Below are 16708 nucleotides of genomic sequence, written 5' to 3' on the forward strand. Positions count from 1 at the left end.
ACTGTCAACCTCATTCACCACTCCTCTAATAGTCTGGGAAACACCGGACTTGATCCCTCCAACCAATCACCGCCGTAACACTGTCATAAACGTGACATAGAGGAACAGGTCTCAAAATCTGACATTGGTTTTGTCATTGTTATAACAATGTCTGTTGTAATGGAGGTGTTCGATGAAGGGTAACCTTGCCTGAGCCTTGATAACTTGTGTTACCTGCATAGGCTTTCTCTCAAAGGAGTTCGAACCCCTGCAGGTCATATGGACAGATGGTTTATGTCAGGTGTCAACAATAGTCACAGACCAATCTAAATTTCCAACTAAAGACAGTTCTGAATGTATTGCCATACATGCTTGTCATTTTCTGTTATTTTAAGGCATACAGTGAGGGGAAAAAAGTATTTGATCCCCTGCTGATTTTGTACGTTTGCCCACTGACAAAGAAATGATCAGTCTATAATTTTAATGGTAGGTTTATTTGAACAGTGAGAGACAGAATAACAACAAAAAAATCCAGAAAAACGCATGTCAAAAATGTTATAAATTGATTTGCATTTTAATGAGGGAAATAAGTATTTGACCCCTCTGCTAAACATGACTTAGTACTTGGTGGCAAAATCATTGTTGGCAGTCACAGAGGTCAGACGTCTCTTGTAGTTGGCCACCAGGTTTGCACACATCACAGGATATACACATAAATATATTTTAATAAACAAGGTTAAATAAAGCAAAGCTTTTCAGGCATGTGAGAGAGCTCTTCTTTTTCCTCAATTGAAACAATGAAGTCCAGGCAGTCAACTTTGCATATAAGGGTTGTTCCACAAATTCTGTGTGACTTGGTCAAAGAAAACATTTGATTGCACAAAGTTTTCACATTCTGTCATAAAGAGCACATGTTCAACTTCATAAAACATGTTTTCCCATCTCAAGAGGTAAAAAAATAAAAAAATAGACTATAAGTGGCAAATAAAGTACCAGGGTTGACGATTTCTTCTTAAATCAGCCATGAATCCCCTTGTGACAGGGGAAATTGCAGCTTGTGTGCTACAGGGTGTGGCAATTGTATGCAAGCTTCACCCCAAAAATTTAATTGTTAAATAATTTCTAGCCTATCTATGGCTAACAGGGTTGACATGTTATGCTCGACCTGCTAAGTTTTCCACCACAAATCACCAGAAAATTTACAAAAATAGAGTAGATCCCAGCGCACCTGCGTTTACTCAGTGATTTGACTATTAGATGTTTAATGTTTCTTTTGAAAGCAATATTGCAAAAGGAATAGTTTCACCATATTGAAACTAGAGTTCAGTTTATGTTTATTAAAATGAGGGACAGACGCAAATGAATCACTATTCACATGAAAAAACGATTCTTCAGAAATGACTGTCAAAGGAACAAAATAACTAGGGCTTGGAGAAACTTGGAGAAATGTTGGGATTCAGTGGGTTAAAATCTTGACACAGGGTTGGAACTTTAGCAAGCCTTTATTCATATTAAACATCTGATTTATTGAAGTCTCCATGTGGTCTATATTAAAGGCCACTTCATTTAATATAACAGGTTTTTTTAAATTCAATATTGGTGCAACATTTGACTAAAATATTAAAGGGCACTCATTTCGTGGAACGACCCAGAACAGCTTAACCATTTCACCTTATTATAAGTTACTACAAAATGGGATCTATTACAAAGTGAAGAACAGCTTTCTGCATCCTTTTTTGATTTTCTTTTTCTCCACATTACATATGCATATACAAAATATTACCCTGTCATACAAGTAGCATAGAATGACATTCCTTATTACAAACAGCTGGACTCGAAGCCCCAAAATCTCATGCGTGTACATAAAATGATAACGTAGAACTACATGTATATGTACAGTTTTGGTTGTGTTTTCAAATCTATTGCAAACTTCATCCTTTTTGTGGGGTGTCTTCAGTACTCGGCTCGGTAGCTTACACAAGTTTTCCTGGGCACCACCTGAAGAGGGCTGATTAGTTTGGGAAGTGAGTGCACATCTGAAGGGAGAGAGACATCACAGGATCAGGGAAAATAAATGGGCTGCATCTCAATAGTGGAATAATGCCCTTTTGTGATTGTGTGTGTTACACAGCGGCACAGTCACATAGTAAATAGAAAATGCTTGAATTATCCCGACCCTCGCATGAAAGATTTGGAAATAAATGCTTCAGTTATGACAGCAGTACAGCTGATTTGCCAGGACCTTACATTCAAATTTCAGCCCAGGGCTGTCTTGTCTTCTCAAATGTTCACATATTTTCCACATTTTGTGTTTTATGATGATTAGATAGATATGTGTTCTCATCTCTGTGTGTGGCTGGCGCTGTCTGTCTCTAACCTACCACACTAAGGGTCGCATTCCTCTGCCCAGGCGTTGCTGACGCATGCCAGATCTTACTACACCCAGATAATTATTTTACGTATCAACTAACCACATATATTATAGCAATCTGGTGCCGGACGGCACAATCGATGATGTTGCACGCAACCATTGGTTTATGCATGGAACGGCTGAGCAGGGGAACGCTGTGTCGTACAGCCGTGACAGTGCGTCTGCCTTCACGTTCTTCGTACCCGGGATGTAAGATATTGTAAAATCAAACCGGGTGAAGAATAGGGCCCACCTGGCCTGGCGAGGGTTCAGCCTCTTCACTGTCCGGATGTACTTCAGGTTACGGTGGTCCGTCCAGACGAGGAAAGGGTGTTTCGCCCCCTCGAGCCAGTGCCTCCACACGGTCAGGGCTCTGACAACAGCCAACAGCTCCCGATCACCAACGTCGTAGTTCTGCTCCGCCTGGCTGAGCTTCTTGGAGAAGAAGGCACAGGGGCGGAGCTTGGGTGGCGTGCCAGAGTGTTGAGATAGGACAGCCCCTATCCCTACCTCTGGACGCATCCACCTCCACCACGAACGGTAATGATGGATCGGGATGGGCCAGTACCGGGGCTGAGGTGAACAGAACCCTCAGGTTACAGAAGGCCCTGTCAGCCTCAGCAGTCCAGCGGAGCCGGGACGGCCCACCCTTCAACAGAGATGTGATGGGAGCTGCGACCTTGCCAAAGCCAATAAAGTGCTGCACCTCCTTTACCGTGGTTGGAGTCGGCCAGTTACGCACAGCTGAAATGCGATCTCCCTCCATCTCCACACCTGAGGTGGTAATGTGGTATCTGAGGAAGGAGACAGACTTTTGGAAAAACAAACACGTTTCTGCCTTGGCATAAAGGTCATGTTCCAAAAGTCGGCCCAGCACTTTGTGAACCAGGGACACATGCTCGGCACGCATAGCGGAATAGACCAGAATGTCATCGATGTAGACCACTACATCGCGACCAAGCATGTCCCGAACCACCTCGTTCACAAAGGACTTGAAGACGTACGGCATCACCAGGTATTCGTAATGCCCCGTGGTTGTGCTGAATGCTGTCTTCCAGTCGTCCCCCTCTCGGACACGCACCAGGTTGTACGCACTCCGGAGATCTAATTTTGTGAAGAAGCGCGCCCCATGCATTGACTCGATTTACAGATGGAATGAGGGGCAGAGGATAACTATAAGGTATTATCCCCTTATTCAGTGCTCGGTAATCTATGCAAGGGCGCAGACCTCCGTCTTTCTTCACAAAAAAGAAACTCGAGGAGGGCGAAGTGGAGGGACGTATGAACCCCTGGTGCAGGGACTCAGAGACGTATGTCTCCATCGCCTCCGTTTCAGCCTGCGACGGGATACACATGACTCCTGGGAGGCACAGCGTCTACCCGGAGGTTTATCATTTCTCCTGCCCGATGAGGTGGTAATTTGGTCGCCTGCGTTTTGGAAAACGCGTGTGCCAAATCGAGGTATTCGGGGGGAATGCCGTTGCACCAACGGACACCTACCCTGACACTCGCGACCACCCTGTGAGAACCCTCTGCGGTCATGAAAAGGTGGGGTTGTGTAGTGCTAACCAGGGAAGACCCAATGCAACAGGGAATTCAGGAGACTCAATAATAAAAAAGGTGACTTGCTCTCTATGTAATACCTAGACTATGTGCTAATGACCTGTCCATAGAGTTCCCAGCTGCGCCTGAATCGACCAGCGCCTTACACTGGGGAACTACCGTGTAATCAGGGAAGTGGATGTGTAGGGTACAGTGCGTAGCAGAGGGCTCTGAATGAGTGTGGGTGATCAATATCTGGGGTGACACGAGAGTGCCCTGCCTGCTTCCTCCAGACCCAAAAGAACGCTGACTACAGCGTACAAGAGAATGTCCTCTCGTGCCACAAGAGTGACACTGGCGCTGTTGTCCTCCGCTCTCCTGGATCGCCGCACCACCCAGCTTCATCATCTCGTGATCCGGGGTTGGGCGGGGGGTGAAACGGACAGGCCCCTTCCAGGACGTCCTCTAGAAGCCAGCAGGTTGTCCAACCGGATGGCCATGTCCACCAGTTGATTGAAGGACAACGTGGTGTCCAGGCATGCTAGCTCCCTTCGGACGTCCTCTCGCAGGTGGCACCGGAAATGGTCAATGAGGGCCTGCTCGTTCCACCCGGACCCAGCCGCTAGAGTACAAAACTCCAGGGCTAAGTCCTGCGCGGTCCTCGTCCCCTGCCTCAGGTGGACCAGCCGCTCGCCCGCCTCTCTACCTTCAGGCGGGTGATCGAAGACTGCCCGGAAGAGGAGAGCGAACTCCCCGTAGTTGTCCAACACGGCTCCTCCTTCACTCCAGACTGGTGTTGGCCCACAGGATTTCCCCAAGAGGCAGGAGACGAGGGCGAACACCTTCTCCCACGCCGATGGAGCTGATGGTCGAGAAGTATAGATCCAGTTGCAGGATGAATCCCTGGCAGCGGGCAGCTGTCCCGTCAAAATCCTTTGGTCGGGATATATGAATCCCTCTGGTTGCTGGGGTGTGGGTGGCTGGATCCGGTCGCTCAGCTGGTCCCGAAAGATCGGGTCCTCTCCTATCCAGGCGTTGGACGACCTGGAGAACCCGATCCATCGCTTCTCCCAAGCTGGCTAGCATCGTAGAATGCTCCCGGACCCGCACCACGACTCCAGGCATGTGCTCCTCTCCTGCTGACTCCTCCATGTCTTGGTGTGTGATTCTGTGATGAGTGATTTCGAAGGAGTCACAGAATAACAGGATTTATTCCGAAACACAGAGTTACGCAGTAATGCGTCAAAACACTCCACTGCGCAAAACAGGCACACTGGAAAATACAAGGCACACGGGGAATTATCCAGATGATACAAAATACAAGGAGTTCCACCAAGCTTCTCTATCCTCCACAATAAACAATCACACACAAAGACAAGGGGGCAGAGGGAACACTTATACAGGTACTGATGAGGGGATATGAACCAGGTGTGTGTAATAACCAAGACAAAACAAATGGAATGATGAGATGAGGAGCGGCAGCGGCTAGAAGGCCGGTGACGACGAACGCCGAAGCCTGCCCGAACAAGGAGAGGAGGCAGCTTTGGAGGAAGTCATGACAAACGCAACCACTATGTGTGGTTACTGCTGGCTGTCTAACATACCACAGTATCTCTAATTTGTGTGCGGCTGGTGCTGTCTGGCTAAAACCTACCACAGTGTCTCCAATCTGTGTGTGTGGCAGGTGCTGTCTGGCTGTAACCTACCACATTGTCAATCTCAGCAGGGTTAATAATTCTGGTCAGCTCTCCATACACTTCAGGACTCATGGGCAGCATGGTGTCCTGTAGTCTGGAGGGGTGGCTGAGGAGAAACAGAACGCAACCAACAGCTACACAATCAGGAGAAAATATCAACTTTAGACATGAATAACTAAAATAAATAAAAATGTAATAAATAAAAAACTCAAATCTAGGCAAAAATTAGAGGTCATTTGGCATTGTTTTATTATTGTTAATTTACACCAGGGATGGGCAACTTTGATCAGGATCGGGGCCGCAAAAAATCTGAACTCCTCATGAGGGGCCGCAGTGACTCGTGGGTCTGTGTACCCACATCCATACCCACACATGCAGTCAGAACCGGCCCCCAGCGGAGAGAAAGAGTTAATTGCCTGTAATTCTACATATTTTGCCATCAGGCGGAAAGAAGATTAATTTCATGTATTTCTACTAATTTTGCCATGGGGCCGACAGAAATGTTTGCAGTTTTTAATATATCTGAGTGAGAGTGACAATCAATCAATGGGGGCCCCACGGTCGGTATTTCAACCATGATTACTACAAGTGAGATAGTTGGCTAGACTAATTTACCAATCTAAAAATATTTTTGCTGACATGGGTGAGTGACTGTCAGTGACTGACATAACAAGAGACTTACACCTTTCATTTGACCTTTACTTGTACTTTGGGCTGTGTGTGTTCTCTGTTGGGTGTATCTTAAATCAATGAAAGCCTATAAAAACAGTAAAAGGTGTTTCATAACAAGAATCACACTTACACTTCAGACACAGAGATGAGCTCCGTCTTAATGTAGCCAGCCTCAGAGGCACTCTCCAACTCCATTGGCTCAACAGCTGAGGAGGTCAAAGGTTATAAACGTCTAGAGGTTATCATCAGAACCAAACACAGGTGGCACCTTAATTGGGGAGTACTGGTTCATAGTAATGGCTGGAACGGAGTGAATGGAATGGTATCAAACATCACACACTCCATTCCACCCATTATTATGAGCCTTCCTCGCCTCCCCAACCTCCTGTGGAAAGCCATTACCAGTGGTCAGTATTTCAATGGGGAAAATGGTGTGGCACAACAAAATATGAAAAGTATGCTATGCAGTGAATATTGTGTATAATAGCTTTGACTGGAATTGAAGTCTTCAACACCATTTGTACCTTTTCAACTACTCAATCTTTCCTCAACATATATACATTTCTATCAACTTGTTAGTTACCTTCTGTGGGGCGGCTGTAGTAGCGTGTGAGGGCGCTGTCTTTGGGGATGTTGGGGTAGAGGTAGAGCAGTGGGTTCTCAGGGATGTTCTCGGCAGCCATCACCTTGTAGTTGCGGAGGATGTCAGGGAAAGAGACGGCGACCAGCTCCTTCTTAGTGTAGGGCTCCACCGAGTGGAAATGGACGTCTATATGTTCATAGATATACATAAATGCACACATACACAATGTGATGAGAATGTGTTCTCAGTCAGCTTACCTGGTAAAATAATACAAACAGAAACACATATACAAGGAGACAGATGTATAGACACATACTCATAATGTGTAAAAACAATTAAAATATATATATTTTTGTATGTACATGGGTACATACTGAGTATACCAAACATTAGGAACACCTTCCTAATATTTAGTTGCACCCCTCCCCCCCTTTTGCCCCCCAGAAAAGCCTCAATTCATTGGGGCATGGACTCTACAAGGTGTTGAAAGTGTTCCACAGGGATGCTGGCCCTTGTTGATTCCAATGCTTCCCACAGTTGTGTCAAGTTGGCTGGATATCCTTTGGGTGGTGGACCATTCTAGATACACACGGGAAACTGTTGTGCGTGAAAATCCCGGCAGCGTTGCATTTCTTGACACAAACTGGAACGCCTGACACCTAATACCCCGTTCAAAGCCAGTTAAATCTATTGTCTTGCCCATTCACCCTCTGAATGGCACATACACAATCCATGTCCTCAATTGTCTCAAGGCTTAAAAATCATTATTTAACCTGTCACCTCCCCTTCATCTACAGCTACAAAACTACAAAGCTACAAACACACACATGCACACACGCACTCACACACACACACACACACCGTTATTGGAGCCCTCGACCCAGGTGAAGGTAATGGCTCCCTCCCGGCTGCTCTCGCTGAAGCGCAGCAGGAAAGTCCCAGGCTCCTTGTCCTTCAGCAGGGCCTTCTCTCTCTCCTTACTAACGAAGCCCATGATACACCTATAGCCCATAGAGATGTAGTGGATTATAGCACAATAAAGTAACTTTTCAAAAAAGTAATGTATACCTAGGCATACTGAAGTAATGTGAGTTGTGAGTTGGAGAGATGTTTTAGACTGAATGGGCTTTGCTGGGGCAATGCTGACTCAAAGGCTTTTACCCATCATTCCACAGACACAGCAGGTGTTTCTTGATCAGGTCCAGTATTCCCTCGATCCACAGCCAGAATGGAAAGCTCTTCTCATTCACATTCTGCTCAGGTAAAGACACACTCAATACACAGCCCAAAGTAAACACAGGGGTTGGCTAAAACACCAAACTTCCAGTGAGATGCACACCTTGCAGAACTTGGTCCAGGGGATGAGCCCATTAGGGTTTCCCGCTGCCTCTCGACCTGTCACAGGAATTTCGTATTATTATTGGTTCACTTTAATGGAACGACCTTAGCTAACACCGTTATGAGCATTACATGACATAGGGCATAAGCTGTTTATGCACCTTTTGATATGGTGAACCTTTTGATATGGTGAATAGATCTTAAGCAACATTTGCATTGTTAGCCTTTATCTGGGATTAGTTGGCCAAATTAGTTGGTCACCTAGACTCGCTTGCCAGATATGTGTGTCGAGAAAAACTAATGGCCTCCTCACATACTGTATGTATAGCCAACTTTTATAACCAACTAGGGCACCTTTATATCACAGATGGGTTTGCTGTGGCTGTGTCGTGGCACAAAACCACGCCAAGTCACAATAAGACTCACCCAGGAGCTTGTCTCCCAGCATGCTCAGCTGCTCGTCATTGAGGCCTCGCTTGGTTACGGAGGAGAACTGCCAGCTCAGCACCTTTGACAACTGGCTCCAGGTGGCCTGAGGAGGGCTCAGGAAGAACGACAGATTCTGAGGAGGAGGAGAGAGAGGGATGGAGATGATAAGTTGATAGTTTGGAAGAGGTGTGTTAGTGCTGGGGTGGAACAAAAGCCTGCACACCAGCTGGCTCTCCAGGACCAGGAGTTGGATCCCCCTGGATTACACCTGTCCAGTCTGGATCACATGACGGAAGTAAGGAGGCAGTTAAAAGAACAAAAGTTACTGTAGTTCTCAGAGGGCAGAATCTGAGTAACTAGATAGATAGATACTGTAGCTATGCATATGTCAAGTGAGGATTTAGTCTTGAATGAGAAGGGTAGGTAAGAGGGGTTGTACCTTGGACTCACTCGTCAGCATGTTGTACCACATGACAGAGGCCCAGGCGCTGGGCAGCTGGCTAATGTTGGAGATGACCACAATGGGCAGGGACATTGTCTGGATCCACACACACACACACACACACACACACACACACACACACACACACACACACACACAGGGGAAGTCAGAGAGAAACATCAGTACAGACAGTCAGGTTCCTTGGTGTGTATTACTAACAAATATTTATTCCATGACAATAGTGTATACTATGTCTTTTTTAAAGCTCTACAGATTAGTTACTGTTGTTCTGACCTCTAGTTCGACCTGGAGTCCTGGCTGACAGAGTTGAGTCTCAAAGCTAATAGAGTGGAGCTCCTCCGTCACTATGAGAGGACCCTGAGTCGACACACAGACGTACATCAATTTGAAAATAGAATATGTATTACTATGACTTTACATTAGTTTTATACATCACAATCATCCTCACACCTGATGTGCTTTCCTTACCTCATTTGATCTGTTGCCTGTAACTTTCTGTTCCTTTAGTTGCTGGGGAAGAAAATAGTTGTAAATCATGTAAAGTAACCAAAAGAAGAAGAAGAACAACAACAAAACTTAAAAACGGTTCTGAACAGCACACACATGATATACTGTTACAGCAATCGGCGACCCAAGCAAGAATGCTAACATCAACCCACTTTCATAATGCTCTTATGAAGGCTAGCGTCATTACTAGGGTTGCAAAGGGACAGTATATTACAGAAATTAGTAATATATTAGTTGGAATCTAAATAATTTTCCAATGGCCGTTCCGAGTAGAATCCCTATTTATTTATGTTCCGTTCTGGTGTTCCATCCAGAAAATAAAGTTCTGAACCTGTTAGAACCAAAAAAAAGTAAAGGTTCATATAGTTCCTTTTCATCCTTTATTTCTTCCTATGAAATCAACATTGTTTTTACATTTAGCTCATTAATTTAATTAACGCCGATAGAGCAGCTTGTTGTGGAACGGATAAAATAGTTGTTTACATGTTTAATTGGTCAGATAAGTGCAGGCATGAGATGCGACTGAAATTTCACAGGTGGGGAGAGAGCAAGAGAGGGGTGGACATGGAGGGGGCTTGGCTTGAAGCGCTGCACATCTTGACATAAACGTGAATTGGAATGTATTTTCAGGCTATTACTAGCATTATAACTTCCCCGAATTACAGAACTATACAGTACACTAGACATTAGGAATATTTTTGGAACTAAAAATAACATTATTAACCGATTCTCAAGATTTGAAAATAACCGTTCTTGTTCGGTTTTCGGTTTTATTCCCTGAACCGGTTCCAACCCCAGCTGGAAACTTTCTAAATTTACCCGAATTTTGGTAACTTTCAAGGTTTTATTTTATTTTATAAGATGACATCTAGTGACCATTTATAGGTACTTCAGATTATCACAGATGTCTTTAATTATCTTTGGCCCTCTCTGTGGCCTTATCACATGTAAAATATATAAAATAAGATTAAACATTATCCTTAATATAAACCATCTACTAAGTGAATACCATTGGTGTTTAATGAGGGTTTCAGCTTGAAATATCCTTTTATTTATTTGTTTACACTTGTATTTATCTTATTTTGTCAACAGAGGCGTCATGCCCATATGGGGCACAGGGGCATGTGTCCCCTCAGATTTGTCATGTTTAAAAAATATTTATACATTTGTAATAGTACTAGCCATTTAGCAATTTTAGGTAGTTGGCTTTCGCTAGCCCAGATAGGTTCCCAATCTCCAAACCTCATAACTACAGTGAAGGAAAAAAGTATTTGATCCCCTGCTGATTTTGTACGTTTGCCCACTGACAAAGAAATGATCAGTCTATAATTTTAATGGTAGGTTTATTTGAACAGTGAGAGACAGAATAACAACAAAAAAATCCAGAAAAACGCATGTCAAAAATGTTATAAATTGATTTGCATTTTAATGAGGGAAATAAGTATTTGACCCCCTCTCAATCAGAAAGATTTCTGGCTCCCAGGTGTTTTTATACAGGTATCGAGCTGAGATTAGGAGCACACTCTTAAAGGGAGTGCTCCTAATCTCAGTTTGTTACCTGTATAAAAGACACCTGTCCACAGAAGCAATCAATCAATCAGATTCCAAACTCTCCACCATGGCCAAGATCAAAGAGCTCTCCAAGGATGTCAGGGACAAGATTGTAGACCTACACAAGGCTGGAATGGGATACAAGACCATCGCCAAGCAGCTTGGTGAGAAGGTGACAACAGTTGGTGCGATTATTCGCAAATGGAAGAAACACAAAAGAACTGTCAATCTCCCCTCGGCCTGGGGCTCCATGCAAGATCTCATCTCGTGGAGTTGCAATGATCATGAGAACGGTGAGGAATCAGCCCAGAACTACACGGGAGGATCTTGTCAATGATCTCAAGGCAGCTGGGACCATAGTCACCAAGAAAACAATTGGTAACACACTACGCCGTGAAGGACTGAAATCCTGCAGCGCCCGCAAGGTCCCCCTGCTCAAGAAAGCACATATACAGGCCCGTCTGAAGTTTGCCAATGAACATCTGAATGATTCAGAGGAGACCTGGGTGAAAGTGTTGTGGTCAGATGAGACCAAAATGGAGCTCTTTGGCATCAACTCAACTCGCCGTGTTTGGAGGAGGAGGAATGCTGCCTATGACCCCAAGAACACCATCCCCACCGTCAAACATGGAGGTGGAAACATTATGCTTTGGGGGTGTTTTTCTGCTAAGGGGACAGGACAACTTCACCGCATCAAAGGGACGATGGACAGGGCCATGTACCGTCATATCTTGGGTGAGAACCTCCTTCCCTCAGCCAGGGCATTGAAAATGCTTCGTGGATGGGTATTCTAGCATGACAATGACCCAAAACACACGGCCAAGGCAACAAAGGAGTGGCTCAAGAAGAAGCACATTAAAGGTCCTGGAGTGGCCTAGCCAGTCTCCAGACCTTAATCCCATAGAAAATCTGTGGAGGGAGCTGAAGATTCGAGTTGCCAAACGTCAGCCTTGAAACCTTAATGACTTGGAGAAGATCTGCAAAGAGGAGTGGAACAAAATCCCTCCTGAGATGTGTGCAAACCTGGTGGCCAACTACAAGAAACGTCTGACCTCTATGATTGCCAACAAGGGTTTTGCCACCAAGTACTAAGTCATGTTTTGCAGAGGGGTCAAATACTTATTTCCCTCATTAAAATGCAAATTAATTTATAAAATGTTTGACATGCGTTCTTCTGGATTTTGTTGTTGTTATTCTGTCTCTCACTGTTCAAATAAACCTACCATTAAAATTATAGACTGATCATGTCTTTGTCAGTGGGCAAACATACAAAATCAGCAGGGGATCAAATACTTTTTTCCCTCACTGTAGCTACCAAGAAGCCATTTCAGGATATCAATCAAGTACGAGTAGCTAGCTTGTCTAACTATCGTAGCTGGCATTCCTGCTGGCAAGGTTGGTAGACTTTAGAAAAGCAAGCAATAACTAAATGTACTGAATAAGACTCACATTCCTTTCAATCTTTTACCCAGATTTTTGCAGAGATGCATAGAAGCATATTTTAATAAATAACCACCAGTCAGGAGGATACACACAGCTCAAGAGGTATGCTTAGATACGCAGAAAACTATACATATTTTTTAAACATAGAATTAAGCATAATGATTATGACTCTGAATTGCAGGAAAAAGCTGCTTTAGGTGTTTGAAAAATTCTCTAACTTACAGACTGGGTGCATAGTTTGTGCCCACTCCAATTTTTGGGGTGCATGACACCCCTGTAAGTCAATATGTCATTGTTGTAAATGTTTTGTCGCCAAACTGGTGGCAGTTGTGAAAAAAGCTAATAGTTGGAAAAGTTGCAGAGTTAATTGAAAATAATGCAATTTTTGATTAGATGCTTTTTTCATTAATTAGGCTATTTTCTCTTGAACCATATGGTCTATCCACTAGAAACTCATGGACAATATGGACACAGACATCAGACATCTTTTTTTAATACTATATATGAATAAACAATTGGAAAGTTACTAAAGTATAAATTACCAAAGTTACCATAGCTTGCCATAGATTACCTTTGGTAAATTACCGGTAGCTTTGCAACCCTAGTCATTACAATATGAACAGTATATGACGCTATCATCATTGATGTACAGCAGGGGTCCTCAATTACATTCAGCTGGGGGGTGATTATTTCTGGAGAGGATGGTCGGGAGGGCCGGAACATAATTATAAATAATTTGAACACTGCAAATTGACCACAAGAAGCCCAAAAACATAATAATTTAAAACCTTGATTACATTATGATACTATCAGACACATCTCCCTACTTATACTTGGGAACAGATTTCCTAAAACAAAATCCCTTTGATCTATTTCCGGGTGATTTTACAGTCTTTAATGCTCAGAAAACCTGGGAGCGGGACACCTATTGGGGAACCCTGATGTACAGTATATCATATGTACAATGTACAGTATAACATCTGAATGTGCCAGTTCATACCAGGTGTCTGAATTCCGCTGCCAAGCTTCCATTGGACTCCTCCATGTTCATAACCTTAGTGTTGGTTCCCAAGATGTTGAATTTCCGGACCCTGGAAATGACATCAAATCAGAGGAAATGTAATGACTACTAACTAGGCTACTTCAGGTTTAAGTTAGATAACAGAGACCAAAACATTTCATACCCTCTCACTGTGTTCCTCTCAGTGACGTCCCTAAAGAAATCCAATACATCAGTGACTGAAATTTTGAATCTTGCCATTGATAAAATATAATAATGTAATACAATGTATGAAATATAACATTAAGCAGTTCCCAAAACCATATGTGTACACGTGTGTGTATGTATATGGCTCTGGTACGTACTTCTCATTCACTTACTTGTCAAACACAGCATTGACTTTGAGCTGGTAGTTGAACTCCTGGAGCTTCACCAGGAGTCTGGGGATAATATCGGGTGCAAGAGTATTATGATACCAATAAAGTAATCACAATGCAAGCCAAATGACTATCAGGAACTAATGTGGATGAAAGAGTGTAGTATTTAGGTGTGGGTCTTAATTGAGGAGTTACAGCACGGATGGCTAACCAACTCTCATCTGGGTTTGCAGGCTTCTACTAGCTACTAGTCAATACAGTATTGCACATTGAGTTTGGAGTGTGTAGCGCTGGTGCCCTCACCTGATTTTGACAGTGAACTGCACCCCAGTCTTCAGCACCATGGGTCTTTGAGGGTGAGTGGGCATACAGGGCTGTCTCTCTACCACAATAGAACTAAAAGACAGACACCACAAAAACATTATGTCAAACATCCTCTTATGGCACTCCACTAAAGCCTAGAGCAGGGATCATCAACTTCAGCTCCATTTTTCTTGAGTGGACAGTCGGGTGGGGGTGGGGGGGGGGGGGGGGGGGGATTGGGGCGGAACATAATTACAAATAATTTGTAGACTACTAACTGACCGCAAGAAGCCCAAACAGATATAATATTTGACAAAAATATAATCATTTTAAACCTTGCTTACATTTGTATATGATCACGTGTCTCTCTATTATGTGTGGGAATACTTGTGAACAGATTTCAAAAATTATAATAACTTGGAGCTGATTTCATGGTGTTTTTACAGTCTTTTGTATGTCCAACAATGACAATTATGTATTTTTCAAATAAAACCACCTGCGGGCCGCCAGTCGGGGAACAGAGCCTAGAGTCTAGACATTAACGCTGGGAGCTAACTCAAGTCTTCAGGTCTCAGGCTAAGTTACCTATCATACAGTGAGTGCATACATGTTTAGTATGTGTATGTGATCCCTACAGGAACATAGACATACAGTAGGTGACATAGAGCGGTCTCACTTGACAATGAGGTACTTGAACAGGGCGAGAGCGCGTTCCTCCAGAGCGCTTTTGCCCTGAGTGATGGGGTCATTCTCGTACGTGTACTTCTGTTCCAGCTCCTGGAGCTTCTTCAGCTGCTGACGCACCTGCTGTAAGCCCTCTGCCACCGCAGTGAACCTGCATACAGACGCAGACAAACACACACACAAATACACACAGTGAATGATGGTTGAAAATATTGCTGCTGAAGGTATTTGAACAAGGTTTAATGTAAGGGTTAGGATATGAACTAGGCCTAGGGCTAGGGGCCAAAGCTAAGATGGACTTAGAGGCAGGGCTGACCAGATTTGTAGCTGGTCCAAACAGGCGTTAGGCGGACCACCGATGCAAGCTATCTGCTGTCTGTGCTTCCACTCAGGTACCTCCACTGTCACCAGGGTGAACTGGATCTGCTCGGCCAAGCACAGGATGTCAGCAATCTGATGCACCACCACCTAGAGGTTGGGAGAAACAAACATCACAGTCTAATCATACAGTGTACACACTCATGCAAGCACACACACACACACACACACACACACACACTCATACCTACCTCTCTGGTTATGTTGAGTTTGATGAACATCGCTCTGATGACCATCTCCTCTTCACGGATCTCTTTCCGTACCGCAAGTGACTGTGCCATCCCATTCACCTCTTGTTCCACTGACAATGACAGAATCACCATTTATATAGCGTTAAGCATTCACAATACGATAGTAAAATAAACATCTGGAACTTCACAGCACAGTTGCTTCAGCCTGGAAACTAATTTTAGTACAGTAGGAGTGCGGTATGTTTTACAGTGCCTTCACATTGGCTAAAGCATATACAGATCTGGGACCAATCTAGTCTTGTGTCCCAGACCCAGGCTATTGAAAGAGACTAGGACCAGGTTAACTCCTACAGTACCTTGGCTCTGCAGGGTCTTCTTTTTAAAGTCGTGTTCATCCTGTAGTTCCTCCAGTGACTTAATCTCATTCTCTGCACTCTGAAGAGGACAGAAATCACACAGTTTAATGGTCATGACTCATGATGGTGTTTGTGAAAAACATTTTCTACCCCTTTCGTAGGCTGTTCAACTGGTTATTGTTCATGTAGAATGACAAGACAATGGGCGGTGTCGTGGTAGGGTGCATGATAATAAATCCACATAACCAATGGCACATGGTAATGTTCAATTGAGCGCACCTGAACTCGGTTCCTCAGGTCTTTAACGTTGTTGTCCAGCTCCTTCTGTTTCTCCAACACCATGTTGTTCGGTGTGGACCCCACATTATCCTCACAAAAACATTCACATACATTTGGTCTGGTTTTACACTCAGGTCACACTGAAATGCTCCTTCCGTTGCAGCAATAACTGAACATACAAATACAATATCAAAGGCAGTTTAACCCTTTTTTTATATCTATGCTGCAAGAAATGTGCTGAAATATTACAGTTCATTGCTAAATTCTCCATGCAATAGCAACTTTTCTAGGAGGATGCATCATAAAGCAGTATGCAAAAGACAAGATCAGTGTCTCACCTCTTTTTTGATGATGGAGGCCAGGATCTTCTTCTCCTCTTTCAGACAATTACAGATGATCATGGCCATGTGCAAAGGGTCTTCCTGGAAGTGGTCCTGGGAAGAGTTACTCAACTTTACTTTTTACAATTTAAAGTTGACTTTGGTGTTCCTCAAGGATGCGTTCCAGGACCACTGTTCTTTCCTGC

General features: G+C 43.9%; 1 protein-coding gene across 2 annotated transcripts in view; it reads right to left on the reverse strand.

Moving 5' to 3' along the window:
• Positions 1-603: 603 nt before the first annotated feature.
• Positions 604-16708, reverse strand: part of stat1b (signal transducer and activator of transcription 1b) — a 34110-nt gene continuing 18005 nt past the window's right edge. Inside the window, exons 4-24 of one of the 2 annotated variants that reach the window (XM_041864245.1) lie at positions 16521-16616; positions 16183-16272; positions 15904-15982; positions 15548-15657; positions 15295-15446; positions 14971-15129; positions 14295-14387; positions 13995-14054; positions 13799-13828; positions 13615-13705; positions 9582-9623; positions 9387-9470; positions 9090-9188; positions 8648-8783; positions 8223-8278; positions 8045-8136; positions 7745-7884; positions 6884-7069; positions 6431-6506; positions 5638-5734; positions 604-2015 (exon numbers count right to left, since the gene is read on the reverse strand). In XM_041864245.1, coding sequence (XP_041720179.1) covers positions 1992-2015; positions 5638-5734; positions 6431-6506; positions 6884-7069; positions 7745-7884; positions 8045-8136; positions 8223-8278; positions 8648-8783; positions 9090-9188; positions 9387-9470; positions 9582-9623; positions 13615-13705; positions 13799-13828; positions 13995-14054; positions 14295-14387; positions 14971-15129; positions 15295-15446; positions 15548-15657; positions 15904-15982; positions 16183-16272; positions 16521-16616 — 1992 coding nt within the window. In that variant the 3' untranslated portion in view covers positions 604-1991. The remainder of the gene's footprint in view (positions 2016-5637; positions 5735-6430; positions 6507-6883; positions 7070-7744; positions 7885-8044; positions 8137-8222; positions 8279-8647; positions 8784-9089; positions 9189-9386; positions 9471-9581; positions 9624-13614; positions 13706-13798; positions 13829-13994; positions 14055-14294; positions 14388-14970; positions 15130-15294; positions 15447-15547; positions 15658-15903; positions 15983-16182; positions 16273-16520; positions 16617-16708) is intronic. The other variant, XM_041864251.1, reaches the window with a different exon arrangement.

Source organism: Coregonus clupeaformis, chromosome 4 (assembly GCF_020615455.1).
Source record: "Coregonus clupeaformis isolate EN_2021a chromosome 4, ASM2061545v1, whole genome shotgun sequence".
Taxonomy (NCBI): domain Eukaryota; kingdom Metazoa; phylum Chordata; class Actinopteri; order Salmoniformes; family Salmonidae; genus Coregonus; species Coregonus clupeaformis.